This window comes from Pseudoliparis swirei, chromosome 9 (assembly GCF_029220125.1).
Source record: "Pseudoliparis swirei isolate HS2019 ecotype Mariana Trench chromosome 9, NWPU_hadal_v1, whole genome shotgun sequence".
NCBI lineage: Eukaryota > Metazoa > Chordata > Actinopteri > Perciformes > Liparidae > Pseudoliparis > Pseudoliparis swirei.
In genome coordinates, this window is record NC_079396.1 from 27,452,237 (window position 1) to 27,474,490 (window position 22,254).

Below are 22,254 nucleotides of genomic sequence, written 5' to 3' on the forward strand. Positions count from 1 at the left end.
ATCTTTAAACCCGCTTAATCTCGACAAACCGACAACACATGATGCTTAAAATACTAACTTATCAACTGAAAAAAATATTAAAATTACATTCCGTGACTCAACAACGGTATAGTTTTTATAAAAAGTCAACTTTCAGTTGTGTATTTTGTCCTGATCCATTGTTTACTGTTGCCGGGTGCGAAGTGCATTCTGGGATATCGGCTGGCCAGTGTACTCAATGGGCGGATAAATTCACATCCGGGCATTTTAACCAGCCGTTACTTGACAGAGAGAAAGCCCATATCCTATAGCACTCGTTACGTATGATGATATAGGATATTAGATTTTAATTTGAAGGGGGAGAACACTTACCAACCAACACATATGTAGCATGTTAAAGTTATAAATAACGTGTCCATGTTTGAAACAATAGTTTCATTTAATTACATCACTAAAGCCGAGAAGACCCCCTAAAATAGGCGTAACGCTGCCCTGCCTGTAAGGAGGTTAACATAACGTTCATTTGTCGCCCAAAAGTTTCAGTTACATATCCGTAAAATGTCAGACTATGTATCGGCTTACCTGTTCGTCCATTTAATATCTTCTTTCTTTGAGTAACTGTAGAATCAACAGATATTTTGTGTAAGTTTTATCGAGCTTGTCAACGTACTTCTGGGACAGACATTGAAATGACCGGGAGTCGTTTCCGTAGTAACAGTAACCACGGTAGCCGTTTCGCGGGAGGGAGGCGGGGCTTCATGGTGTTCGTCACCAACTGCAAATTCTGCCAGAACTACACACAGGCATTAGAGATGATGATATAATATAGTGATGAAAAACAAGTTGATTGTTAAATTAACAAATGTATTGAAGTAGTCTGTTTGTGTTATTTTAAAAACTTTTTTATTGCATTTAAAAATGAAAAGAAAAGGGATATCTGATGTGTGGAGCTTTTTTCTACCTCAGGTTATCTACAGGTTAGTCTATTGCACGCTGACACCAGGAGAGGTCGCTTTCCTTATAGCTGCTCGTTGTGCTGTAGAATTATTTCCTATCTGATGTAAAAATAAAAAATGTAATAATAAGTAATAAAACGCTCGCTGAATGTTTATCGCTTTTCTCAAAACACTTTTCCAAGACCAATAATATCAACATGAATCCATAAGAAGGATTTAAAAACACATTTTATGACCAGCATGCGATGTGTTTGACTTCCTGTAGGGGGCAGCAGCTAGTAGATTACCGGAAATGGACTAGAGAAAAGCAGCAGCAGCGGAAGTAGTAGAAGAAGAACAACAGACTCTCCTTCGCTAGCTAGCCAGCTGCTGCTGGGAAGTAGCGTCAACAAATCCAGGTATTGTGACCCGTACGATCATGATACTTGTTTAAAACTGTATACACACGTCGATGGAAGACAATAAACCAGAAGAGTACTATTTCCGGTATGCGCGTGTTCGAGAGAAGCGCGCCGAAAAGGGTGTCGCGTTGTCTTTGTTTTGATTCGTGAAGTCAGGCCTCAATGTTGTGTTTGTCACCGAAGGCCCGAACTGTTGTCAGACCTATCTGTATCTGCCCCCCCAAAAAAACCTCTGTGGCGTTTTATTACGTACTGGAAAGGCTTTTTGTGTGTGTCCCCTCAGAAGTTAACCATCTTACCTTTGTCCTCGTTTTCAGGATAGTTGTCAAAATGAGTTATGCGGAGAAGCAGGAGGAGATAACGAGGGAGGAGTGGATGGATAAACTCAACAATGTCCATATACAGAGAGCGGATATGAACAGGCTCATTATGAACTACCTTGTTACAGGTGAAGAAAACCAATATTTAATGTATTCTTACTCAAAATGTGGAAGTGTGCAGAGGTTCAAGAGTTATTTTATATTCAACAGAGGGCTTCAAGGAGGCGGCGGAGAAGTTCAAGATGGAGTCCGGAATAGAGCCCAGCGTGGACCTGGACTCCCTCGACGAGAGGATTAAGATCAGAGAGAAGATCCTGAAGGGGCAGATCCAGGATGCCATCGCGCTGATCAACAGCCTGCACCCAGAGCTGCTGGACACCAACCGTTACCTCTACTTCCACCTGCAGGTCGAATAACAAGCAATACATTCTTATTTAGCGGACGTCAAGGTTTTGCACTTCGGGCGATCTCATTTCTAGTCGTACGTCTGTTATATACACGACCGGTCAGAAGTTTTAGAACAACTCAATTTCTCCAGTTTTTATTGAAATGTACAGTTTAATTTCTCAATGTACTCTGAAATTGAAGCAGAGAGCAAATAAAGAATTGAAGCTAAAAATAAATTATTAAATGTTTTGTTTAACAAGATGTAATCTAAATGTTTGACTCCTTTTGCAAATATAACAGCCGAACACCCTCGTATAGCATTCTTTCTGAAATGGAAATCAAATATTTTTCGAAGGTTCTTCCAGCTGCAAGTTGTTAACCCATAACCTTTTTTATTACTCTGAAATATACACTATTTTAAAGTTTTTGGTAACCTGAACTTTTTAGTTGAGTCAGTTTGCCGCTGACCGTATTCACTTGAACTGCTTACATTTCAATAACAACTGGAAAAATGGGGGTGTTCTCAAACTTTTGACCGGTTGTGTACACATATTTATTTATTTGTGTTGCCGTGTGCAGCAGCAGCATCTGATCGAGCTGATCCGTTTGAGGGAGACCGAAGCCGCCCTGGAATTCGCCCAGTCGCAGTTAGCGGAGCAGGGCGAGGAGAGCCGAGAGTGTCTGACCGAGATGGAGAGGACGCTGGCGCTGCTGGCGTTCGACAACCCGGAGGACTCTCCTTTTGGAGATCTGCTCAATATGCTGCAGAGGCAAAAGGTACGCTCGTTGGAGCACGTGGGTAAAGGTCATCGCTGGACATGATCATCTCATGCTGAATGTTTTTCGACAAATTTCCTATTTATCGTACCCGATTTTCACAAGGATCGCATTTGTTTTCCTGCACTTACAGGGTGCAAACGGTCAGGGAAAACTTGGGAAAGTCATGGAATTTTAAAATGGTTATTTCCAGGCCTGGAAAAAGTCCTTGGAAAACAAATAAACCCCAAAAGTTTTGGAAAAGTCATGGAAATGTGTTAAATTCACATTTTCATTTACGCTGAGTTTGAAATAATGAATGTTTTAAAGAAATACGCTAAAAATATAAGCTGGCATATGCTCTCATACTGACGGGGCAATTTTTTTTCTTTTCGCGCTGCTAGTGAACGCAACTAGCTCAGGGAAGCGGTCGAGATAATCTACTATGCCAGGGAAGTGAAGCTTTACCCATGCTTGGCTACTCTGGTTGTGTGGTGGCAAAACATTAGACATCTCAAACACGGGAGAGGCTCCATTCACGAGCCATGCTAAAGAAAGAAGACCTCAGAGCGCTGCTAATTGTGGAGCTACACAGCTAGCCGAACTACAGCGAGAAGCTACACAGCTCGAAGCTACGACTAGAAGCTACATGGCTAGAAGCTACACAGCTAGAAGCTACCAATTTCCCCAAGAATCATGTATGTTTTCCTGCTCTTAAAAGGATACGATAACGAGCGCGTCTCTGTCCCTCAGATCTGGAGCGAAGTGAATCAGTGCGTGCTGGACTATGAAAACAGGGAGTCGACGCCGAAGCTGGCCAAGCTCCTGAAGCTGCTGCTGTGGGCTCAAAATGAACTCGACCAAAAGAAAGTGAAGTATCCCAAAATGACGGACCTCAGCAAGGGAACCATCGAAGACCCCAAATAATAACGTGGTCGCGAAAAGAAAGAAAGAACGGACACGTTTTCCTTTATCCATTTATACCCCCGACAAACGGAGCACAGCCTTTCTTCTTCTTTTTGGTAAGGGTTGCTTTTTGATACTTTAATAACTTTAGAACGTGCAAACTGGATCGATGGCATTTTAAAAAATTAGAAAAAAACGACTTCTCACACTAAAGTAACACACAGACCATTCTTGAATTGGTATTATTATTTACATATTTTCTTATGTAAACTTATATTTTAGTTCCACTAGTTTTTTCTTGTTCTTCTTTTTTTTCCTGTCTGTTGGCAGGGAAAGTCGTCGGCATCGGAGGGTGCGATTAAAGCCTAAATTAGGCCGTCGCTTTCTTTGTGCGACCAGTTTGATGTTCGGCGGGGAAACGACACACAAACTTTTTAGCGTACATCCAAACAATACACATTTCAGATAGTAGTGTTTTATTTTATTTTGTACAGCTCGTACCCTCTTGTCAAGATACTTTGAGATCTTTCAAAGTACCGGGACCTTGAAAGTTGAGTTGGGCTTGAGAGACGTGATGAGAAGACGTGATGAGAAGACGCACGCATCGACGGGAACCAGGAGAAAAACCGTCACGCTCTACGAAGATTCCTGGAAGGCTCAAAGAAACCGGCAGCTGAGAGGCCGCCTCGGTTTCATCCGCTGCACGATGTCACAGGCGGCGTTTGGAGATGTGAACGTATGGAGCCGCTTTGCAGACGGGTTATTGACGCGTGTGGATAAGAAGCGCTTTCGCTCAATTTGATGTGCTTTGTTCTTTTTGCTCTGATATTATTTTGCAATAAAAGTGACATTTTAAACTACGCAGGTCATAAAGGACTTTATGGCTCGGAGTGTTCTTTTATTCTGGAACTCATCAAATATGTTGTACAAGAGCAAAGGGGGAATGTAAGTACTGCACAATTAATAAGTGTGTATATATATATATACTTATGTGTGTGCATATGTATGTATGAATATATACATATACTGTGTATATGAATGTATAAATACATGTATGTATAAGTTTTGTGTGCATATACATGTGTATATATATATATATCGATATGTATGTATTTGCATATCCTCTGTGGTGGATATGTATAAATATATATATGTTTTTTAAGTAATGATACAATGAGTATCCTGGTTTTTACATCATATTATGGTAAATATTACATTTCATGTCATTTTTAGCTGACGCTTTTATCCAAAGTGACTTAAAATAAGTTTATTGAACCACGATGACAAACTCAGAGCAACAAGAATCAAGAACGTAATGTTTCTTCAAGAATCCAAACTACAAAACTATGAAAAGTATAATCAGTTTTTATTCAAAGTAGTGAGAAAATATGCAGTTATATATCAGATCAATGTCTGCATGTATTTATCAGACGCCCCAAGATTACTGTATGTTTACAGTATTATATATTAAATACATAACTGCGGTCTGTCTCCACCCGGAAAGGAGCGGTGAGGTGGGGAGCGGTACATCCTGGTACGTCAAACGAACATCCTGGAGGCGACACTGTTACTTTTTTTTTTTTTTTTTTTCCTGGTGTATTTTGGGGGTATATTTGCACTGTCACCGTCTCCTCCTGCGGTTCTTCTTTTTTATTAGAGAGAGAGAGAGAGCGAGAGAGAGAGAGAGAATATGACACGTGGATCACTCCTCCTGGGGCATCGGGGGAGAAGATATGCTCCCTCCTCCCGGCAGCTCAGTTCCGTCATCATCTTCATCTTCATCATCGCGTTCAGTCCACAGTAAATATATGGACACATGAAATGAGAAGGCTTTTCTTTTTGTCGCTTACTTTTACAGACTTGATCGACCGGAAATAGATAGAAAGTAAAACAGGGGAGAGAGGGGGAGAGGGGGACTGCTGTTTACTCGCGTTGAATGGCAGTTATTCAAAAATATGGCAAGAAACATAGTCCAGATTTGGGGTGTCACGCGGAGAGCCGGCCGTCCGACAAGGCCGGAGCTCCCGGGTGTCCGAAGAAGTGTCCTGAACGCAACGGCTACTGGTCCAGGTAAAGCTTTCACCTTCTGCCTTTCAACACGACAGCGCTGTGTTTTCCCGGTGGACCGTGAACGTTACACGCGAGAGTGATTAACAGACTTTTTAATGAGTATACTTTTTGGAGCAACTGTTTTTGTTCTTTATATATATATATATAATGTTCTCGTGAATGTTGACGTTGTGTCAGTCCCTGTGTGTCGCGGCGCGTGGGGGCTGGAGGTGACACGTATCACGTCGTCCTGGCTCGGCGAGGACGGAGGAGCCACCGAGGAGGAAGTAGCGACGTGGTGCTCCCTTCATGCACACATGAGTGTATGTCAGTTCTGACATAGTTTCCACACCTTACCGTCGCGTGCATCCTCAAAACCACCTCAAAACCACCTTAAAACCACCACCCCGAAACTCTCCCCTGACGAGGTACGACGCTGTTAGGAGTTCGGGTTCCCAACTTCTGCTTTTAAATAACCTGATTTTGAAGAAAAGGAGGTTTCATCCGGGGGTGGTTGTAAGATTAGGGGTTCCCATTCAGAACCACCTTCATGATGATTACATTTTAGGGTTCTCTGTAGAACCCCTTTAGTTAGGTGCTAGATTACACCTTTGGAATATGAAAGAGTTCTGGGTAGAACCTTCCGGATAGGTTCTATAAGAAACCCTTGGAATATGAAATGGTTCTCTGGAGACCCCCTTGGTTAGGTTCTAGATTAAACCTTTGGAATATGAAAGGGTGGGTTCTTGTGAGGACCCTTAGAAGGTGGAAATGGTCTGTATAGAACCCCAGGGAGGGTTCTGAGTGGAACCATTACACCATAGTATGGTTCTCCCTAGAACCCTTTCACCCGAGGGTTCTAGGGAGAACCATATATGTTGTGTTTTAACCGAATAACCCTTTTTTGATTTCAGTGATCGGCTTTACTTCTGAGAATTCACTTTGATATGATGAATGCACTTATCAGAGAAGACCTCTCCTTTTCATGTGACCCCCCCCCCCCCCCACAGGCCAGAGGCGAGGGTATGGACGGTGGTGCTGCTGCTCGGGACCTGCCTCCTCTACTGCGCCCGCGTGGCGATGCCCATCTGTGCCGTCAGCATGGCGGAGCAGTTCAGCTGGACCAAGAGGGAGTCGGGCATGGTGCTGGGCAGCTTCTTCTGGGGCTACTGCTTCACCCAGGTCTTCGGGGGCTACGTCAGCGACCGGTGGGGAAAAAACCCCCAATAATTCATTAAATCCAGATGGACAGTTGTTCTTCTCCGGCGTTGGCGAGACAGTCCCGAGAGAGAAGTCTGAAGCTCTAAACGCGGGCCGTGTTCTTCAGGATCGGCGGCGAGAAGGTCCTCCTGCTGTCTGCAGCCGCCTGGGGGTCCATGACCGCCTTCACCCCGGTGCTGGCCCACTTCTGCTCCCGGCCCATCGTCTCCATGACGCTGGCCCGCTTCCTCATGGGCTTGTTGCAAGGTGAGCCGGACTATTCAAATCAATTCAGTTTATTTTATATAACCCAATATCACAGATTACAAACTCTCCTCTGACGGCTTTACAATCTGTACACATACAACATCCCTGACCTTTGACCTTTACATTTGTTTAAATTTTTTTTAAATTATGAGACAAAAGACAATACATAGATATAACACCTAGAGGACGACGAAACAGTGGACACAACATCATAAAGTCAGAGTATTGAGAAAAAGAAGAAATAAATAAAGAAACATGCATATGTACCTGACCTTTGACCTTTGACCTCACATCGGATCAGGAGAAACTCCCAAGAAATAGAAAAAACCCTTTCACATGGAAAAAAACAGTGAAGAACCCTTCAGGAGAGCAACGGAGGAGGATCCCTCTCTCCAGAACAGACGTCATGTGTACAGAAGGAAGAGTTACAGAGTGACATCACAGGGCCGTGGCAGGAGCCATCAGACCCAGCCAGGTCCGACTGAGCCCACGAGACGTGACACTTATTATTCCACTTGTTAAAGGTTGATGAGTGTCTGAGGGGTTTAGCTTCGTTTTTTTCTCTGAAAGTAAATTTGAAGGTACTTTTTGCCTGAAACGCCTCTGGAACGCTCTCCCCATCCACATCCGTCAGGCTCCCACCCTACCATTATTTAAGCAAGCCCTCAAAACACACCTCTTCCAACTCGCTGACCCCTGACCCCGATACGACTCATACGGCTTCCCCAGTTTGTTTTCCCTTCTTTATGTTACTGTTCCTGTTAGTTCGTCTTGTCTGCTTTCTTTTTGTTTTGTTCTGTTTGTCTCTTGTTCCCTGTAAAGCGTCTTTGGGTATTTAGAAAAGCGCTATAGAAGTCTGAATTATTATTATTATTAAATTCATATTTTATCGACGGAAGAAATGGACGAGGACTTCCTTCACGGAGTCACGCTGTCATTGACTGAGTGACCCTGGGACACGCGGCGACGTCTGTCGGATCCCAGAATGCAGTACAACACGTTTATTACTACACGTGGGCGTGGTGTCTCGGGTGCGTCTGTTAACCTTGCTGCAAGATTTTTTTACAAAACGGGGGGGGGGGGGGGGGGGGTGAAGTATTTTAAGATGTTTGTTTCGTATTCTACTTTTTTATTGGCTTTTTTCTCTCTCTCTCTCCGAACATTAAACCTCATTATGTTTTTGTGTGTCCGCCTGATGTTTCTTTAGGGGTTTATTTCCCATCTCTGGCGAGCCTGTGCTCTCAGAAGGTGGTGGAGAGCGAGCGAGGCTTCCTGATGAGCACCGTGAGTAGCGGCTCCTACCTGGGGTGAGTCATGGGGGGGGCGGGGGGTTAGTGATGGAGTGATCATGTGTGATGCCCCTTTACTGCTGACACACTACTCTGGTTGTATAGAAGTCTATGCTTCATGTGTTGAAGCTGCCTTCTCTCTCCTGACCACCAGGGGGCGACTCCTCTGGTTGTAAATTAAAAAAAACAGTGTCAAAATGCTCACCTCTTCCATACGGTCTATCTACTTATGGATGAAGTATTCTCCTGAACGCCCCGCCATCTGTTTGCACTGCAAGTCCTTTAAACATGTGTGTGTGTGTGTGTGTTTGACCAAGGTGTGTGTGACCCCCCCCCCCCCTCTGGTCTTTCACCAGCACTCTGGTGATCGGAGGGGCCGGCTCCCTCATGCTGGACCTGTACGGCTGGCAGAGCATCTTCTACGCGTCGGGCCTCCTCTCCGTCCTGTGGGCCTACTGCATGTGGAAGTACCTGCTCAGGGGAGAAGGCAAGGGAGGCGTTGTTTTTACAAGGTCGCGTATTAACGTCGCGTATTGGCGCTCATCGTTCATGTGTTCAGGTGCTCATGTGCTCGTCTTCGTCTGCAGGGCCCATCATCACCCTGGAGGCCCTGGGAAGTGGTGGCGCCCAGTCCACGCTGTCCAAAAGGCACTGGTTGAGGCTCCTCAAGCAACCTGCAGTCTGGTGAGAGGAAGAGTAATGAAGTGAATGGGAGGGGGGGGGGGGGATGTCATTCTATCATATCTTTTTACATATAAAATTGTATAAAAAAAGGACACCCTTCTTTAGAAAATAAAAAAATATATATACTTTTTATATCAATCGTCACAAATTACTCTTATTTTGAAATTCAAACAGCCCCTTTTTTTTTTTTACAACTCCCAAGTTAGTAAAAAAATATGATCATCTGCAGTGACTTTGAACAACTACAAACGTTATATTTTACTCGGGGAGGGGGGCGGGGGGGGATCTAATGCTATTATATTATTTTTATTTTGAAATCCTAACAGCCCTTTAAAAAACAAAAAGAGTACATTTTGAATTATTTATATATTTTTTACAATCGTTAGGTTATCAAAAAAATATGATCATCTCCAGTGACTTTGAACATTTCCTTTTATGTTAAAAAGCAAACAACAACTTCAAACATTATTATTTAACTGAGAGGGGGAGGGGGGTTATGTCAGTATGTCATATCTTTTTATAAATTCATATAAAGTTATTTAAAAAGAATATTATGTAAACAGATATTTTTATATATAAAATTGTATAAAAAAAGGACAACTTATCTTTACTAATGTCTTTACTTTTTATATCACCCAGAAAAAGACCCAATCGTCACATTGTACCACACATGACTTTTATTTTGAAATTCAACCAGCTCTTAAAAAAAAAACAAGATGGTGATGATTTATATTTTAAATATTTAAAAATACATCATTATCTTTGATGATCTTCATTGACTTTGAACATTTCCTTTTATGTAAAAAAACAACAGAGCTATCACAGAAACATCGACCTCCATCGACCTCCGTCGGCGACCTTTCGGTCGACCTCCACCTCTCACGCGTCCGTCTCTCTCTCCTCTTTTGCCCGACAGCGCCGTGATCGTGGCACACCTCTGCGCGGCGAGCACCTTCTTCACCCTCCTGTCATGGCTGCCGACGTTCTTTCAAGAAACTTTCCCCGACGCCAAGGTACCCACGCAGGCCTCTTTTTTTCCCCGGTAGAGGTGCCGACGTCTCGTTTGAAAAAAACATTCTAACTGGATGGAAAACTTTCCGTAATTATTTTTCATTTTAAACCATTAAATCTTTCCCTAAAACCTCATTTTTGGGGATTTTTCACAATCCTTTTTTCAGGAAATGTAACCAGGGTTCATACGATCATGGAAAACCTGGAAAGGTCCTGGAATTTTAAAATGGTTATTTCCAGACCGAGAAGTTCATTGGTCATGTGGATGAACCTGTTCATTGGTCATGTGGATGAACCTGTTCATTGGTCATGAGGATGAACCTGTTCATTGGTCATGTGGATGAACCTGTTCATTGGTCATGAGGATGAACCTGTTCATTGGTCATGTGGATGAACCTGTTCATTGGTCATGTGGATGAACCTGTTCATTGGTCATGAGGATGAACCTGTTCATTGGTCATGAGGATGAACCTGTTCATTGGTCATGTGGATGAACCCTGTTCATTGGTCATGAGGATGAACCTGTTCATTGGTCATGTGGATGAACCTGTTCAATGGTCATGTGGATGAACCTGTTCATTGGTCATGTGGATGAACCTATTCATTGGTCATGTGGATGAACCTGTTCATTGGTCATGTGGATGAACCTATTCATTGGTCATGTGGATGAACCTGTTCATTGGTCATGTGATGAACCTGTTCATTGGTCATGAGGATTAACCTGTTCATTGGTCATGTGGATGAAGCTGTTCATTGGTCATGAGGATGAACCTATTCATTGGTCATGAGGATGAACCTGTTCATTGGTCATGTGGATGAACCTGTTCATTGGTCATGTGGATGCACCTGTTCATTGGTCATGTGGATGAACCTGTTCATTGGTCATGAGGATGAACCTGTTCATTGGTCATGTGGATGAACCCTGTTCATTGGTCATGTGGATGAACCCTGTTCATTGGTCATGAGGATGAACCTGTTCATTGGTCATGTGGATGAACCTGTTCATTGGTCATGTGGATGAACCTGTTCATTGGTCATGTGGATGAACCTGTTCATTGGTCATGTGGATGAACCTGTTCATTGGTCATGTGGATGAACCTGTTCATTGGTCATGAGGATGAACCTGTTCATTGGTCATGTGGATGAACCTGTTTATTGGTCATGAGGATGAACCTATTCATTGGTCATGAGGATGAACCTGTTCATTGGTCATGAGGATGAACCTGTTCATTGGTCATGTGGATGAACCTGTTCATTGGTCATGTAGATGAACCTGTTCATTGGTCATGTGGATGAACCTGTTCATTGGTCATGAGGATGAACCTGTTCATTGGTCATGTGGATGAACCTGTTCATTGGTCATGAGGATGAACCTGTTCATTTGTCATGTGGATGAACCTGTTCATTGGTCATGAGGATGAACCTGTTCATTGGTCATGTGGATGAACCTGTTCATTGGTCATGTGGATGAACCTGTTCATTGGTCATGTGGATGACCCTGTTCATTGGTCATGTGGATTAACCTGTTCATTGGTCATGAGGATGAACTTAAGTTGTTTCCTGGGGAGGAAGGCCTGATGTTTTATTTTGAAAATACTTGTTTTTTAAAGTGCGCTCTCCCCTCCAGGGCTGGGTGTTCAACGTGGTCCCCTGGCTGGTGGCCATCCCCTCCTCCCTGCTCAGCGGCTGCCTCTCGGACCACCTCATCAGTCGAGGTGAAGCCACCGACGAGCAGACATCACTTTGTTTGTTTAAGAGATGAAGTATGGAGGTAGATGAAGAGTCTTTATTACGCCATTTAAAAAGAAAGAAGAAGGTCATGGAGGGCTGCTGATGCATTCAAATAACTTTTGACAAAACGGAGCAATACGATGTCAGCTCAGCTCCGCGTTCTCCTCACCGAGAGTCAAAACCACCAATAGAAACTCCTCGCTCGTTCAGCAGCGTAAGCCCCGCCCACTCGGAGATGTTTCTTTTGCGAGCGCAGGGTTTTGATTTTCAGATTCTAGTTTCATCAGCAAAACTAACAATTAATTTACCTGCAAACGAAAAATTTGGCATAATAATGACACAAATCTACCTTCATAAAAAAGCGGATTAAGAATAATGGAGCTTCCTGTCCCCCCCCCTCCCCTAGGCTACGACACGGCCTCGGTGAGGAAGTTAATGCAGGTAAAAAATTAAAATTACAAAAATGTGACGGGTGACTAGTTGTTGTTGTTTTCCTTTGGACGCCTCCGTGTCATGACTCGTGATGAAGATGTTTTCTCTGTTAGTTCTTCTCCATGGGCGTGTCCAGCGTGTTCACCCTCCTCCTGTGTGGCAGCACCACCTTCCCCTGGGCCGTGGCCTTCGTGTCCGCCACCATGGGCTTCATCACCTTCAGCCACAGGTACTTATTGTTGGATGTGTGCATATACATACACTACCGTTCAAAAGTTTGGGATCACCCAGACAATTTCGTGTCTTTCATGAAAAATCACACTTTTATTTATCAAATGAATATAGAATATAGTCAAGACATTGACAAGGTTAGAAATAATGATTAATATTTGAAGTATTAATTTTGTTCTTCAAACTTCAAGCTCAAAGGAAGGCCAGTTGTATAGCTTATATCACCAGCATAACTGTTTTCAGCTGTGCTAACATAATTGCACAAGGGTTTTCTAATCATCCATTAGTCTTCTAAGGCGATGATCAAACACAATGTACCATTAGAACACTGGAGTGATCGTTGATGGAAATGGGCCTCTATACACCTCTGGAGATATTTCATTAGAAACCAGACGTTTCCACCTAGAATAGTCATTTACCACATTAACAATGTAGAGAGGGTATTTATGATTAATTTAATGTTATCTTTATTGAAAAAACAGTGCTTTTCTGTGTAAAATAAAGTCATTTCTAAGCGATCCCAAACTTTTGAACGGTAGTGTATATATATATGTGTATGCAGGCACGTGCACAGATAGAGCCCTAGTGGTGCTCAAGCTCCTCCCCCTTTGCCCTGGATGAGAAAAGTGCCCTTTTTGCTGGAGCCCACTTTTTTCATTTATTAGTATTTAAGAATAAAAGTTACGCTTTCTGTCAAGTCCCCCCAAATGTGTTTTAATATCCGACGGGGAATTTATTTGAGTTCTTGTGAGAATTTCGCCCGGACATGCTCCGCGACGCTCAGGAGACCCCCCCCCCCCTCCTCCCCCGCCGCGCCCCTCTCTCCTCCACTTCCTCCTCCGCCCAGTGCTCCTCGCGCCACCGAACGGGTGCGCCTCCTTCTCCTCTGACCGGCAGCACCAGAGAAACAGGTCATGACGGTGTTTGTCCCCTGACGGTGTTTTGTGATAAATCAACTACAACATTAGCGCTGCTGAACACATGACGTCACAACTGGTCCGACGTTTCCTAAAAAAATAAATAAACAAAAACTCACGAAATCCGTGATTTCAAAGCCTCGTCCAGCTGTTTACTGACGTTAGTTATGTTTAGAGAATAGAGAGAGAGAGGAGAGAGAGAGGAGAGAGAGAAGAGAGAGAGGAGAGAGAGAAGAGAGAGGAGAGAGAGAGGAGAGAGAGAGAGAGAATTCTTATTCCATTCTATTTAACAGGGGCTAGTCTAGGATTTGCGTGTAGTTTGAGGACCACTGCTCTTGGCTGTTGATGTCTATCAATATCGCTCATTTTGAAAATGATGTAAGAGGGCAAAACGGATCCGTATCAGACCAGCGAGGAGGGCAATACGTGGCTGGCATGAAGACCCATTAGCCAATCAGAACGCTTGTACTGTTGTTGCTATATAATAATTCATCTTTATTGATAAAGAAAATGTAAGCTAGCTGTCTAATCCTGCCCAGAGGAAATGCAGGTCGAGGATGTATTGCTCCATCAGTGTAATGCTGCTTATGCTTCAACTCTGTCAGAATTTTTTTTTAGCATTGGGTACCCTTTTTTTTGCTTTGAGCACCTGCCCCCCAAAATGTCTGCAAGTGCCTGCGTGTATGTATGTATGTATGTGTATATATATATATTTATGTCAGCCACAAAAAGAAATATGTATTAAAAAAATATATATATATACATATATAAATCTCTCTCTCTCTCTCTATATATATATATATATACATACAAATCTCAGCCAAAAATATTTATTGTTGGATTTGTGGAGATATATATTTATATTATATATTTTTTTAATAGGTGTACATATATTTAACAATATATATATATTTTTCTATATATTAAAATATATATATATATATATTTAAATGCATATATAGATTTAATAATGTTTGTGGCTGAGATTTGTGAGTCAGTTTAGCACCTTGTATTGCTGAATAAATATGGCTTATTATGGGAAGTTTTTATTTTACAGCGGTGTGTCTGTAAATGTTCAAGATCTCGCGCCTTCCTGTGCCGGATCTTTATTTGGTAAGTTAAGGGAAGAAAAATATATATAAAATTGTTCTCCCCAGTAATTGTGCTGAATCTGACCCGTGTGCGTCTCTTCTGCAGGAGTCATGAATACGTGCGGCGCGTTCTCAGGTGAGCTCTTCTCTTCCTGTGATGAATCTTGCGGCGCTGAAAAAGTCCAAACTTTTTGAGCCCGACGTGTCACATGCATATTTCATCAAGGGAGCGCCACGGCGTTTGCGTCAGATGAATAATACAGAGGTGTGTGTGTGTGTGTGTGTGTGTGTGTGTGTGTGTGTGTGTGTGTGTGTGTGTGTGTGTGTGTGTGTGTGTGTGTGTGTGTGTGTGTGTGTGTGTGTGTGTGTGTGTGTGTGTGTGTGTGTGTGTGTGTGTGTGTGTGTGTGTGTGTGTGTGTGCCTCCGTGCAGGCGTCCTCCTGGTGTACTTCTCCGGCTACCTCATCGAGACCACCGGCTCCTGGACGTCCGTGTTCGCCCTCATCACCGCCGTCAACCTGCTGGGCCTCGCCACCTTCCTGGCGTTCGCCGACGCCCGCCGGGTCGACATCGACCCGAGCACGGGGCGCCGCCACAGCGTCCACATCTGAATCTGAGAGCGGGGGGGGTTTCAGCTCGCGGCGGCTAAAAAGGTGCTAATCTTTTTAAAATATTTGCAGCGTAGATATCGGTTGATGCGGTTTCAGCCGGGAACTCTTCTCCGTTTCTCGTCGGCACAACGTCGACCGATAGCCCAAAAACCTCCTGCTTCCTCCTGAAGGGGGGGGGGGGGGAGAGTACGGTACATCGTTAGTTCTGCCGGCGCCATGTTGAGAGCCGACCAGAGTCAACCAATCTCGATTTCCCTCGGTTACGCTCTTCATTTGTAACAGAACGTGTTACTTTGTACGAGGGAAATGTGTGTGTGTGGGGGGGGGGGGTCTTTTATTAGTACGCCCCACTCACCCGTCACCCGTCTGAGTGACACCTCATTACCCCGGACGCTAATTACTCGGCAGACGCTCTGACGTCCTTCACCATTTACCTGCTCGAGTCCTCGTCGCCATGGTTACAAGCTCATCTTATCGTTACTGTCAGGGGGAGGGGGGAGAGAGAGGGGGGGGGGAGCGGGCGGGCGATGTGTTTTGAGTTGAAAGATCAGAGGTAATTCATTATTTTAGTGATTTATGTGATCAAATGTAATAAAAATACCTCACGTAATTATTTTTGGAGTATATTTATATGGCTTGATTCATCTTCTTTTTTTTGGAATGAATATTTTCAGAAGAAATATATATATATATTAATTAAAAATGAGTAAATTATTAGCGGTGTGATGCAGTATGAACAAGAAGAGATGTCTATATTTGGGAAGGGCGGGGCTAGAGGGGTGAGGCCCCTCCCCTTCCGGTGTTCCCTCGTTGGATCTTATTGGAGGAAAGAAATGTGTGTGTTTGTCAAAAGAAGCAAATCCTTTTTTTTTTTTTATGGCGTTTGAATTGTGGAATAAGTTCAACACGATATGACGCTTCTCAATTTAACAGAAACTTTAGTTTTAAGACCGACACTTTCGCCACGTGCAACAATTTTTTTTCTTTAAATACATTTTCTTTCAGGTGCACAACCGACACGATGAATGTTGTACGGATATCGGGCTCTCGTGATTTTGTTTGTTTCTTCAGTCTCGATGTTTACTTTTACATTTATATATATTTTTTTTATTGGGTTTATTTAATAAGGGATAGTGCACATTAATAAAAACATTTCAGTAAATGTGCCAGAGTTATTAGCCAAGAGGCTGTTTTTCATCTGTTACTCTATGCATTCGTTACTTGGTGACGAGAGAACTTTTTCTAAAGGTTATTGATTGTTATTGATTATCGTGCATCGCTACATTGTTGCCTTTCTCTGGAGTTTGTGTTGGAGTCGTCTTTGGGGTTTCTATTATTTTGTGGCTGGATGGATTTCTGATAATGAAAAGCTTATCGTCTCCGTCAGCGGCGACGCTAACGTGTGCGTCTCTAAGTCAAACGTATTTTTCGATTGTTTGCTAATTATTCAGAAAAATTAATGTTGACATCAAATCTGATTTCCTTTGATTCTGTATTCTCTGTTTTCGAGTGTCTGCCGACGCCTTCCAGATACACAATATATTTTCGATACACAATAACACATTTTGCTTTTGATGCTCTTTATTGCATTATTTACAACCGCTTTCATTTTTGTTTTTCCTGTGTCTACCATCTTGGAAAATGTTAAATAACCGATCTCTGTTCCCGAAAGCATTTCTGTCGACTCCTGTTTTGATAACGTGTAAGATATGTACGATAGAAAGAATAAATATTGCAGTATTCTAATGCTTTTTAAAGATGCGTTGTATTTAAAAGCATATATAAACTTTGAATAAAAACGAGTCTATTTTGTCAACAGCCTGTGTGAGTGCGTGTGTTCTCTGCAGAGCCACCAGGGGGCAGCACAGTGTCACCAGCGAGCAGAAGGGAGGCTGACACTGCCGGATGAGCTCCTAAAAGAATACATATTGTTATTTTTTGGCCTATTTAGCTTCAATAACACGTTGTCTTTGAGAAAATATTGTAAAAAATACATATTTAGGTGTTTATTTGTACAATTTTTTGTCTATTTGTGTCAGTGGATTTTTTCTAAATTCACTTGAAAATACAATTTAGATGATGCCGAATTTGCCTAATTAAATATAACATTTGAGAAGACAAATGTAATCGGTAGTCAACTGGTAAAGTTTCATGTTATCTATTAGTTCATTTTTATAGTTATTCACCATGTAGTGTCTTCAAAATGTGTGTAATTTAACAACACGCAATTTAAAATTTGTCGTTTTCTCTAAATTAGTTTGTTCGCTGAATTCAGAGCATTTATAAACATTTAACCGGTTCTAAAGGTGGTGTCCGTCTGTCTCTTTGTTAAATGTCTGCTGACGGTGAGCGATGCCGAGAGGTCCGTCAAACGGATCTGACATCACTAAATTAAACAACGATTCTTCTCACCTGGCTTTATCCAACGTTCAGATTTCTGTTCTGGGGAATGTATGCAAATGAGCTCATATTTAATTAAATACGGCCTCATTTGCATATTTAACCATAACTTTTCGAAAAGCTTCTGAGGAATTGTCACGGTTCTGATTATCTATGTCAAGGTTCTGAGTATTTATGTCAAGGTTCTGAGTAATTATGTCAAGGTTCAGAGTATTTATGTCAAGGTTCTGATTAACTATGTCAAGGTTCTGAGTAATTATGTCAAGGTTCTGATTAACTATGTCAATGTTCTGAGTATTTATGTCAAGGTTCTGATTAACTATGTCAAGGTTCTGAGTAATTATGTCAAGGTTCTGATTAACTATGTCAATGTTCTGAGTATTTATGTCAAGGTTCTGATTAACTATGTCAAGGTTCTGAGTAATTATGTCAAGGTTCTGATTAACTATGTCAAGGTTCTGATTAACTATGTCAATGTTCTGAGTATTTATGTCAAGGTTCTGATTAACTATGTCAAGGTTCTGAGTAATTATGTCAAGGTTCTGATGAACTATGTCAAGGTTCTGAGTATTTATGTCAAGGTTCTGAGTATTTATGTCAAGGTTCTGATTAACTATGTCAAGGTTCTGAGTAATTATGTCAAGGTTCTGATTAACTATGTCAAGGTTCTGAGTATTTATGTCAAGGTTCTGATTAACTATGTCAAGGTTCTGATTAACTATGTCAAGGTTCTGATTAATTATGTCAAGGTTCTGAGTATTTATGTCAAGATTCTGAGTAATTATGTCAAGGTTCTGATGAATTATGTCAAGGTTCTGAGTAATTATGTCAAGGTTCTGAGTATTTATGTCAAGGTTCTGATTAACTATGTCAAGGTTCTGATTAACTATGTCAAGGTTCTGATTAACTATGTCTTGGTTCTGAGTATTTATGTCAAGGTTCTGAGTAATGTCAAGGTTCTGAGTAATTATGTCAAGGTTCTGAGTATTTATGTCAAGGTTCTGAGTAATTATGTCAAGGTTCTGAGTATTTATGTCAAGGTTCTGATTAACTATGTCACGGTTCTGATTAACTATGTCACGGTTCTGATTCATTATGTCGCGGTTCTGATTAACTATGTCAATGTTCTGAGTAACTATGTCAAGGTTCTGAGTAATTATGTCAAGGTTCTGATTAATTAAGTCAAGGTTCTGATTAACTATGTCAAGGTTCTGATTTTATGTCAAGGTTCTGAGTATTTATTTTGGGTTCTGATTAATTATGTAAAGGTTCTGATTAACTATGTCAAGGTTCTGATTATTTATTTTGGGTTCTGATTAATTAAGTCAAGGTTCTGATTAACTATGTCAAGGTTCTGAGTATTTATGTCAAGGTTCTGAGAAATTATGTCAAGGTTCTGATTAACTATGTCAAGGTTCTGAGTAATTATGTCAAGGTTCTGATTCATTATGTCACGGTTCTGATTAACTATGTCAATGTTCTGAGTAATTATGTCAAGGTTCTGATTAACTATGTCAAGGTTCTGAGTAATTATGTCAAGGTTCTGAGTATTTATTTTGGGTTCTGATTAATTATGTAAAGGTTCTGATTAATTAAGTCAAGGTTCTGATTAACTATGTCAAGGTTCTGATTTTATGTCAAGGTTCTGAGTATTTATTTTGGGTTCTGATTAATTATGTAAAGGTTCTGATTAACTATGTCAAGGTTCTGATTATTTATTTTGGGTTCTGATTAATTATGTAAAGGTTCTGATTAATTAAGTCAAGGTTCTGATTAACTATGTCAATGTTCTGAGTAATTATGTCAAGGTTCTGATTAACTATGTCAAGGTTCTGAGTATTTATTTTGGGTTCTGAGTAATTATGTCAAGGTTCTGATTAACTATGTCAAGGTTCTGAGTAATTATGTCAAGGTTCTGATTAACTATGTCAAGGTTCTGAGTAATTATGTCAAGGTTCTGATTAATTATGTCAAGGTTCTGAGTAATTAGTTTGGGTTCTGATTAACTATGTCAAGGTTCTGAGTAATTATTTTGGGTTCTGATTAACTATGTCAAGGTTCTGAGTAATTATGTCAAGGTTCTGATTAACTATGTCAAGGTTCTGAGTATTTATTTTGGGTTCTGAGTAATTATGTCGAGGTTCTGATTAACTATGTCAAGGTTCTGAGTAATTATGTCAAGGTTCTGATTAACTATGTCAAGGTTCTGAGTAATTATGTCAAGGTTCTGATTAATTATGTCAAGGTTCTGAGTAATTATTTTGGGTTCTGATTAACTATGTCAAGGTTCTGAGTAATTATTTTGGGTTCTGATTAACTATGTCAAGGTTCTGAGTAATTATGTCAAGGTTCTGATTAACTATGTCAAGGTTCTGAGTAATTATTTTGGGTTCTGAGTAATTATGTCAAGGTTCTGATTATTTATGTCTTTGTTCTGAGCAACTCTGTCAAGAACCATTCGTCGGTTCTCGAGGAGCCTATTCCGCTCGTGGCCCCCGATGCCGAGTCCGGGCGAGCAGGCGGCGGCGGCGGCGCCATATGGCGGGAAGCCGTGTGCCATGCCGGCGCCACCTTGGCACTGCCCACGTGTGAACGGCCAGACGCTCGTCAACCCAGCAGCCCACTCCCCTCCCTCACGGGACCCTGAACGGGGCCTCGGGTTGCCATGGAGACGAGGGGGGGGCGGTGGCTCGTGGGCTGCCGCGTGGCGACGAAAAGCAAAAAGGGGCGGGGTCACGAGCGAATGACAAGTAACAAGTCAGATAGAAGTCAGAGGGGGGGGGGATCCGGACCGGGAGATGGCCGACATCGTCGTGACGAGTGGCTATTTAATGAGCGGAGATGAAACATGGCGAGGGGGTGAGCCCCCCCCCCCCCATCATAGAGCCAGAGATACATGTAAATTAAATCGCCCCATTAATTAGTAATTAACATCAAGTTAATGACATTCCGCTGCGTCGCCATCCGATGTCCTTCCTCCCGTGGGGGGGGGGGGGGGGGCTCTCTCCGGTCCCCCGATCTGAATGCTAATCAGTGCGAAGCTAAAGAGCCGTATAGGGGCCCCTATACACTAGAGGCCCCGTTCAAAGACCGGTCATTGTGTGGGAAGGATTAATGACTTTGTGGCTCCTCCTCCTCCAGAGGTTCTGCGGCATCGAGCGCCATTGACGTGTTTTCTTCTTTTTCTTAACGCGCTAATTGCGTTGCGCCCATTAGCTTAACGCCGGGCTCGTCCCCCCCCCCCCCCGTGACTCGGAACTACTTTTAACCGTTTTCTTCCACTTAAAAAAAAAGAAAAGAAATGAAATACAACTGGCGAGCGTTAACACGTTTAATTTCAAGGACGCTGTGCGCGTCGGGGTCTGATCGGCTCTGAGGGCCCCTGCTGTGCTTACATACATCCATATTTTTTTGGGGGGGGAGGATCTGCTCTGTGATTGGACGGCGGCCGGGTTTACATCGTCTCTGTGAAGACGAGTGGAGTCGACGCTCGGGTACGCGGCGGCGGACGCCAGCTCCGAAATGAAGGAGATGTGTTCATGCGTTGATGATTCTGGGAGGGGGGGGGCGTGTCTTGCAATGCTCAGCTGTTCTTTCTTTCTGTCTCCATTATGAATTCCTCTTGTTTCACTCTTGCTATCAGGGTCTCTCTCTCTCTCTCTCTTGCCCCCCCCCCCCCCCCACCTTCTATCCAAACTCTGTTCTGGTACACAGTTGACCCTTTAAAAGGATCCCCTGAGCCCGAACACACGCACACACACACGCACACTCGCACAACTAAATATGTTGATTTCTGTCATTACCCGTCAGCTGCTGCCTCCTGCCAGGCATATGGCCCGAGTTAAATCTAAAGAGCAAATGGAGCCGCTATTGAGTGGGGCATCATTTTAATGGAACCCTGGGGGACCGGACCCACACCTGCGCAATAATAACATTAAATCATGCTCAACACGCTGGCCAGATGAGGACAGCGTTGGTGTGTGTGTGTGTGTGTGTGTGTGTGTGTTTGGTTTCCCTGGGTTACCAAACACGCCCACGTTGAGGACAACGTCCCGCCGAAGCCTCGTGGAGGCGTGACGCCGCGTTCACACTCGCGTGAGTTGACTCGATGTGGCTCTTCGCTTCATTGGCGCCTCAGAGGGGGCGGGGCTTAGAAGAGGCGGGGCTTGTCTCCGTGGAAACAGTTATCATTTCCTTCATCCACCATGAAGAACTAACCACTAGTTCTGCTTTATACTTGTTGAGGACGTCCCACACACGTCTGAACATGTAACGCCCTCGTGTTCGGGTTCATAACATTAATATAATAAATATATATATATATATATATATATATGTTTGGAAAGGTTCTGAGTAATTATGTCAAGGTTCTGAGTACTTATATATTCTGAGTACTTATGTATTTATATATATATATATATATATATTTGTCAAGGTTCTGAGTACTTATATATTCTGAGTACTTATGTATTTATATATATATTTATATATATAATATATATATATTTATTTATGCTGAAGGACGATAATCAAGATGGCGGGTCATGTCACACTTCCGGTCATCTGGACAGAAAGTTCCTTCAGAATAAAACTCTATTATGTTGGCCTTCAGAATAAAGGTACCGTCTCTCGGACTT

General features: G+C 42.5%; 2 protein-coding genes across 5 annotated transcripts; both read left to right on the forward strand.

Annotated features, from left to right (window-relative positions):
- Window positions 1–1,279: 1,279 nt before the first annotated feature.
- On the forward strand, window positions 1,280–4,581 carry LOC130199246 (glucose-induced degradation protein 8-B homolog). The gene is made up of 5 exons (XM_056422560.1): window positions 1,280–1,333; window positions 1,654–1,784; window positions 1,867–2,063; window positions 2,623–2,820; window positions 3,553–4,581. Exons 2-5 carry the CDS (start codon window positions 1,667–1,669, stop codon window positions 3,724–3,726), a joined length of 687 nt encoding a protein of 228 aa, XP_056278535.1. The 5' UTR covers window positions 1,280–1,333; window positions 1,654–1,666; the 3' UTR covers window positions 3,727–4,581.
- A 785-nt stretch (window positions 4,582–5,366) lies between these two features.
- On the forward strand, window positions 5,367–17,035 carry slc17a9b (solute carrier family 17 member 9b). 4 transcript variants are annotated; one of them, XR_008832785.1, is made up of 13 exons: window positions 5,367–5,775; window positions 6,765–6,962; window positions 7,082–7,221; window positions 8,429–8,528; window positions 8,867–9,022; window positions 9,098–9,194; window positions 10,111–10,207; window positions 11,833–11,920; window positions 12,343–12,377; window positions 12,466–12,597; window positions 14,574–14,629; window positions 14,714–14,743; window positions 15,039–15,097. XR_008832785.1 is itself a non-coding variant. In XM_056422547.1 (13 exons), exons 1-13 carry the CDS (start codon window positions 5,642–5,644, stop codon window positions 15,253–15,255), a joined length of 1,464 nt encoding a protein of 487 aa, XP_056278522.1. In that variant the 5' UTR covers window positions 5,373–5,641; the 3' UTR covers window positions 15,256–17,035. The 4 variants fall into 4 exon arrangements, 3 of the variants coding, with proteins under 3 accessions (XP_056278522.1, XP_056278523.1, XP_056278524.1); XM_056422547.1 differs by having other exon boundaries at window positions 5,373–5,775; window positions 12,482–12,597; window positions 15,039–17,035; XM_056422548.1 differs by having other exon boundaries at window positions 5,373–5,775; window positions 8,867–8,997; window positions 15,039–17,035.
- Window positions 17,036–22,254: the final 5,219 nt, after the last annotated feature.